At 39.8% G+C, this 8,058-nt stretch overlaps 1 protein-coding gene across 1 annotated transcript in view; it reads right to left on the bottom strand.

Moving 5' to 3' along the window:
• LOC121572447 (ADAMTS-like protein 1) overlaps positions 1-7,468 on the bottom strand; it is a 32,901-nt gene extending 25,433 nt beyond the window's left edge. Inside the window, exon 1 of the mRNA XM_041884521.1 lies at positions 7,449-7,468. Coding sequence (XP_041740455.1) covers positions 7,449-7,468 — 20 coding nt within the window. The remainder of the gene's footprint in view (positions 1-7,448) is intronic.
• Between the last annotated feature and the right edge of the window lie 590 nt (positions 7,469-8,058).

Genomic DNA, 8,058 nt, shown 5'->3' on the forward strand with positions numbered 1-8,058 from the left:
TCCCTAAAGGCACATTTAAAAGTGTCCAATACAATAAGGGGATCTGCTGTGCCTATGTTATGTTGGAAAAAGTCAGTTATAAATTATTCTGTCCTGGTTAAAAACAAGTTGTCATCCAATAGGCTTTCACTAAATTTCTGTAAGAGTGATGGTCCGACCGCATTCTGTCCCCTATCAACACTTTTCTTTAACTTTTGGTGCCAGCGAGAATGACATACAGTAAGTAGTCAAGACAACTAGCTTGATTGAGTCTCCGCCATATATCTCACTAAGTCAGGATATTTAAGCCTCCATATATCCACTAGTTCCAACATATCCAATATATTTGTGATTTCCTTAAGTGCATGAGGGGGATAGTTTGTCATTTGATTTCCTTTACAATCCATTGAGGTATTTAAAACCCTATTATAATCTCCCAACATAATAATAGAGTCTTGTATTGCTTGTAGGCTTGATAAATTATTACATATATTTTCAAAGAAGCGTGGATCATCATTATTTGGACCATATAAATGAATGAGCCAAATCTGTTTATGGTCCAATAACATATTTACAAAAATCCATCTATCTTGCGGATCTGCTTGGACAATTTGCACATTTGGAAAAAAAGTATTGTTAATTAACATCATCACCCCTTTTGAGTTTCTTTGCCCATGGGAGAAGTATATTTCGCCTCCCTCCTCCCCCCAGTCCTTTTTATTTTTATTTTTATTCTAATTCTGACTTGTATCTATTTATAAACACTATACATAGAAAGTTGAATACTAATCATTTTACAACATTCCCTATCATGAATGGTACAGTGTATTTGTAGTTTATTTCTTTATCAATTGTTGTATTTGATTGTTTTCCTGTTTTTTATTACAATTCCTACCATTGGTAGTAGTGGGTGTTCCATTATTCGACTCCTCTATGGGAACTTTGTATTATTTAGAATAGCCATGGTGTAGTCTTGGTGTCTCGGGACAGTTGGTTGTCAATGTACAGTTCATCGACTACAAGAGCTACACGTTTCCCTTTTAGCCTATTCCTTCGGGAACTGATCATTCATGCCTGTTTTCGTGCCAGCGAGTCTTTTAACCGTTATTTTATCCTTAAAGAATGCAAATTTGGCAACGATTGGGCGCTCGAATCGCTGTCCTCGCTGTCCGAAACGATGTACACGTTCGAGTTGGATTTTGTTGACAGTATCTGTAGTGCTTTAACCAGGAAATCTTTCACCACACTCTCTGGATCTTCACCCTCATTCTCTTTAATACCGGAAAGTACCAGATTTTCTCGCATTGATCTAGTCTGTATTTCAAGTAAGACCTCTCTCGGAAACATGTTCTCTTTTTTAAGTTCTTTAACGTCAGTTTTTTAAATTATTCCCCCCCCCAAAAAAATGTGCAGACGCTCTTATCCAGAGTGACTTACAGGAGCAAGTAGGGTTAAGTGCCTTGCTCAAGGGCACATCGACAGATTTTTCACCTAGTCAGCTCGGGGATTATAACCAGCAACCATTTGGTTACTGGCACAACGCTCTTAACCACTAAGCTACCTACCGCCGTTTCAATGGTATTGCCTGTATCTTTTAGCTTGTTTGTTTCTTTTTCCATTGTCGCAGCTTTTTATTTATTTCGATGCTCGCCTTCAACTCAAAATTGACTAGCTTTCATCAAGCTGCTCAAAAAAAAATCTAACTGTAACCAGTGCCTGCAACCTGGTTCAGGTTATCAGTCAACCTACCAGGGTAGTTACAAACAGCACAGGAATGAAATCATTAACATGTATTGCAGAAATGTGTTTTAAAGCAGTATCCAAATCCATCAGATGTAGTGATCACAATATAGTGCTCTAATCTACCTAGGAAAACCAAAGTTCCAAAGGCTGGGTCTAATATAGTGTATAAGAGGTCATACAATACGTTTTGTAGTGATCCAGGCTCTGTCGTAGCCGGCCGTGACCGGGAGACCCATGGGGCGGCGCACAATTGGCCCAGCATCGTCCAGGGTAGGGGAGGGAATGGCCAACAGGGATTTAGCTCAGTTGGTAGAGCATGGCGTTTGCAACGCCAGGGTTGTGGGTTCGATTCCCATAGGGGGCCAGTATGAAAAAATATAATGTACTCACTAACTGTAAGTCGCTCTGGATAAGAGCGTCTGCTAAATGACTTAAACGTAAAATGTAATTCCTATATTGATGATGTAAAGGATATTTGCTGGTCTGTGGCGTGTAATGAGGAGCAACCAGACATTGCACTTGACACATTTATGAAATTGCTTTTTCCAATTACTAATAATCATGCAGCCATTAAGATAATGACTGTAAAAACTGTTAAATCCCCTTGGATTGATGAGGAATCAAAAAATTGTGTGGTTGACAGGGATGAGGCAAAAGGAATGGCAAATAAGTCTGCTTGCACAACGGATTGGCAAATATACTGCAAATTGAGAAATCATGAGAGTAAACTGAATAATAATAAGAAACTATACTATGAAAAATACAAATTATGTGAAGAATGATAGTAAAAAGCTTTGGAGCACTTTAAATGAAATGTTGGACAAAAAGGCTAACTCAGCTCAATCATTCATTGAATCAGATGGCTCATTCATCACAAAACTCACTGATATTGCCAACTATTTAAAAGATTTTTTTTATAGGGAAGATTAGCAAACTTAGGCATGACATGCCAGCGACAAACGCCGACACTACACATTCAAGTATAACTGACCAAATTATGAAAAACAAGCTTTGTAATTTTGAATTCAGTAAAGTGAGTGTGGAAGAGGTTAAAATATTATTGTTTTCTATCAACAATGACAAGGCACTGGGGTCTGACAACTTGGATGGAAAATTACTGAGGATAATAGGGGATGATATTGCCACTCCTATTTGCCATATCTTCAATATAAGCCTCCTAGAAAGTGTGTGCCCTCAGGCCTGGAGGGAAGCAAAAGTAATTCCGCTACCCAAGTATAGTAAAGCCCCCTTTACTGGCTCAAATAGCCGACCAATCAACCTTTGGTAAACTTCTGGAATAAATTGTGTTTGACCAGCAACAATGCTATTTTATAGTAAACAATTGACAACAGATTTTCAGCATGCTTATATGGAAGGACATTCAACAAGCACAGCACTTACACAAATGACTGACGATTGGCTGAGAGAAATTGATGATAAAAAGATTGTGGGGGCTGTTTACAGTTCAGTGCGGCTTTTGACATTATCAATCATAGTCTGCTGCTGGAATAACGCATGTATTATGGCTTTACATCCCTGCTATATTGTGGATAAAGGGTTACCTGTCTAACAGAACACAGAGTGTGTTCTGTAATGGAAGCCTCTCCAACAAATCCAGGTAGAATCAGGAATTCCTCAGGGCAACTGTCTAGGCAACTGTCATTACTTTTTTCAATCTTTACTAATGACATGCCACTGGCTTTGAGTAAAGCCAGTGTGACTTTGTATGCGGATGACTCAACACTATGCACGTCAGCTACCACAACGACTGAAATTACTGTAATAATGAACAAAGAGCTGCAGTTAGTTTCTGAATGGGTGGCAAGGAATAAGTTAGTCCTAAACGTTTTTTTTTTTATTGTGTTTTTTACAATGGTTAAAAGTTAGAGACTCAGAGCTAGAAAATTGTATATCATACACTACAGTTGAGGAACAATGGGAAAGTAATTCTGCTTTGAAAGTTGATAAACTTGTAACCTCACTTTTTAGAAAATGGCCCTTGAACGTTTTGGTACCTACTGACTTCCGCACTTATTTATCTACACCCATTCAGCATCGTTCACACCCATTTAAGCTTTAGCCCCACCCATCTCTTTAAGGATTCACATGTGAGGCTATGTACTACACAACTAAAGATTTCAAGACTAAAGGCTGGTTTGTATTACGGGTGTGTTCGTAAATTTAATCTGGAGTGCCCGACTGTGCTCTGGGCATTCGTAAACTCAGAGCGTTGTCAGATTGTCCGTTCGTAAATTCAGAATGTTTCGCTCTCGGAGCGCACACTGGACGCTCTGGCCAAAAAGTAGGGTTGATCCGAGCGTTCTGACCTAACAACAGCAGTCAAGCCTAGCTTGCTAGCTACTTCCAAACACAAATGAGAGAACAGCTCACTCTGACCATTTTACTCGCCCTAGCAGAGCTGGTTAGGCTGTTTATATGTTATCCATAGCATTGGTGACTGCAACTGTTTTGTTGGCAACAATTTAATTACGCTTTTTTTGCCAATGTTTACTGAGACCGGGCATATTCAATGGGCATTGAACATTTGTAAATTCGTCAGTTATTTTGTGCTCTGGCACACTCAGACGATAGTGCTCTGAAATCGGAGTAGATAGCCAGAGCGAATTTACCAGCTACGTCTATCGACAGTTGTCGCAGTGACATCATAAACATTCTATTGAAACAGTTAATTGCATAGTGGAGTCTATTGTTTAGACATGTAGCTAGCTAGCTAAACAATCAACCGTAATCCCAACTCATAACGTTACTACCCGGCATGAATCTGCATGTAGCCAACCAACCAGGTTTAATGTTAGCTAGCTAATATTAGGCTATAACTAGCAATGCAAAAGGCTCTGAGATACGAATAATAGCTAACATTAGGCTATAACTAGCAATGCAAATGGCTCTGTGATATGAATAATAGTACTTCACAGATCATACACGTAACGTTAGCTAGCTAGCCAGCCAGCTAACATTATCTAGCTAGCTAACAGTACACTTTAACTTGAAATGAAAACGACATTCTGACAAAATCAGAAACGTGTAATATCTGAAAATGTACCTAGCTAGACTCTCTTACCCGTATATTTACATTTAAGTCATTTAGCAGACGCTCTTATCCAGGTGCATTCAACTTAGGATAGCCAGTGGGACAACCACCTTTAAAAAAAAAAATTATGGGGGGGTGGGGTAGAAGGATTACTGTCATACGATTCCAGGTATTCCTTAAAGAGGTAGGGTTTCAAGTGTCTCCGGAAGGTGGTCAGTGACTCCGCTGTCCTGGAGGAGCTTGTTCCACCATTAGGGTGCCAGAGCAGCGAATAGCTTTGACTGGGCTGTGCGGGAACTGTGCTTCCGTAGAGGTAGGGGGGCTAGCAGGCCAGAGGTGGATGAACGTAGTGCCCTCATTTGGGTGTAGGGTCTGATCAGAGCCTGAAGGTAAGGAGGTGCTGTTCCCCTCACAGCTCCGTAGGCAAGCACCTTGGTTTTACATGGATGGACTCTTCTCCCTCTCTGTCACGGATGTCATGGTTGCCCTTAGATTGAAGATGTAATCCGGAGCCTTCTGTGTTCTCTTTTCGACTCCGTCTGCATATTTGCAATCAAACACCAGAATGTTCTCCATCTCCTTAGCTATCATGCTCTAATTCCACTGATTTCAAAACTCGGTCCTCCAGAAAGTGGAGAGAAACACTTATGCTGTTCTACTACGTGATATCTTTTTTTTTTAAGTCACGTTAGAAAGGATTACCTACACATACTGACCAGCTCATATTATAGACAGAAGCGTGCTACATGGCAGACCAATCCGAACTCATCTCTCGGCATGTCCAGCCCACTCATTATCTCAGCCAATCATGTCTAGCGGTAGGGTTGCTGTCTTTTTCCATGGCTAAACCATCTAGGCTCGTAATTTAACAATTTTATTCGTATTTACAGATGGCATACAAGTTTGTTATTAAGGCACATGAAAGTTCACATGTTCCAGAAGGCATTTCTGCCCAAAAAATGAATACAATTAAATAAAGTTTACCTCCAAATGGCGCTCCTGTGAAGTAGTGACGGGCGACATATGCCTAGTTTCCTGAAACGAGTCACAAATGCATTGTATTTGGGACAAATCATTCACTAAACCCTAAACCTCAACTAAATCTTATAATGAATAATATGCATATTGAGCAAGTTGAGGTAATTAAACTGCTTGGAGTTACCCTGGATTGTAAACTGTCATGGTCAAAATATGTTAACACAACAGTAGGTAAGATGAGGAGAAGTCTGTCCATAATAAAGCGCCGCTCTGCCTTTTTAACAACACTATCAACAAGGCAGGTCCTACAGGCCCTAGTTCTGTCGCACCTGGACTACTGTACAGTCGTGTGGTCAGGTGCCACAAGAGGGACATATGAAAATTACAATTGGCTCAGAACAGGGCAGCACGGCTGGCCCTTAAAAGTACACGGAGCGCTAACATGAATAATATGCATGTCAGTCTCTGGAGGAGAGATTTACTTAATCACTGCTTGTTTTTGTAAAAAGTGTTGACCAGCTGAATGCACGAGCTGTCTGTTTAAACTACTAGCACATCGTTCGTACACCCATGCATACCCTACAAGACATGCCACCAGCAGTCTCTTCACGATCCCCAAGACCAGAACAGACTATGGGAGGCGCATAGTACTACATAGAGCCATGACTGCATTTACATTTACATTTTAGTTATTTAGCAGATGCTCTTATCCAGAGCGACTTACAGTTAGTGAGTGCATACATTTTTCATACTGGCCCCCCGTGGGAATACATGGAACTCTATTCCACATCAGGTAACTGATGTAAGCAGTAGAATAAGATAAAATAAAATAAAAAGATAAAAATACACCTTATGGAACAGCGGACTGTGAAGAGACACACACAGGTACAGACACACAAACACACACACACACACACATATGCTAGCACACGCACTCTACACACACATGCATTGTAAAATTGTTGTATGATGTATTATACATTTTGAATTGTAGCTATTTAGTGGTGTAATAATGTTATATGATGTACTGTTTTATATTTTGCTTTATGTGTTTGGACCCCAGGAAATGTAGCTGCTGCCTTGGCAGCAGGTAATGGGGATCCCTAATAAATACAAATTCAAAACTCCTTTATATCTTTACTGACTAGTTCAAGTATGCCCAATTGATCATTTATCAATTTTATCAAGTCTACACTTACCGTTCCAGGTGTTGAAAAGCATAAATAATCTTTGTCAGTCGAGGAGTCTCGTTTTGTTTTGGGAATTAGTTCTCCATGCTTACTCTTCGACATGTTTTGGTGTTGACTGTGTTGATAATATGGTTAGATCAATTTCTCTAGCCTTATAGTTTGTTTTGTGTTGTTATCCAGATTGAAGGTTGCTGCCCACAAGTATGTGGAGTGAAGTGCTAATATTTAGTCAAATTTACAAATATTTAATATTACGTTTTTATCTTGAGGCATTCTGCTCCGCTTTCTTCAGTCCGCCATTGTTCATGTTAAATATTTATTGCACGCAGAGTTGACAATATGACTGAACGGCACAGATTAATATTTTGAGAATGGCAGTCCTCCCTCACCACTTTTGCCCAGTCATGGCACAGGCACCCTGTGCGTCAGCCAGGCTAAAATAAAGTTGCAAGGTAGTAATAAACATGTTAATTGTTCCTATGCGAGAGTGCTAGGTCTGGACTTACCTGTGGAGGGTGCTGCACATTCTGTTGGGGACTTTGATGGTGTCCCGGCAGAACACAAGGCGGTGCTGCGTGGCCAGATGTGGACCCACACAGTGACCATGACACTGAAACACACAGATTTCTCTCTTCAGAATTCATAACATTCACATCTATTCAGACTATTCTCAATTTAATCTTGTCTTTACATCTACATACAGTGCATTCGGAAAGTATTCAGACCCCTTTACCTTTTCCACATTTTGTTACGTTACAGCCTTATTCTAAAATTAATTAAATATTTTATTGTTATCATCAATCTACACACAATATCCCATAATGACAAAGCAAAAACAGGTTTTTAGAAAATGTTTGCACATTTATTAAAAATAAAAAACAGAAATACCTTATTTACATAAGTATTCAGACAAGAAAATGAGCTCAGGTGCATCAAGTTTCCATTGATCATCCTTGATATGTTTCTACAACTTCATTGGAGTCCACCTATGGTAAAATCAATCGATTGGACATGATTTGGGAAGGCACACACCTGTCTATATAAGGTCACACAGTTGACAGTGCATGTCAGAGCAAAAACCAAGCCATGAAGTCAAAGGAATTGTCTGTAGAGCTC

This window comes from Coregonus clupeaformis, chromosome 8 (assembly GCF_020615455.1).
Source record: "Coregonus clupeaformis isolate EN_2021a chromosome 8, ASM2061545v1, whole genome shotgun sequence".
In the NCBI taxonomy this organism is placed as follows: Eukaryota; Metazoa; Chordata; class Actinopteri; order Salmoniformes; family Salmonidae; genus Coregonus; species Coregonus clupeaformis.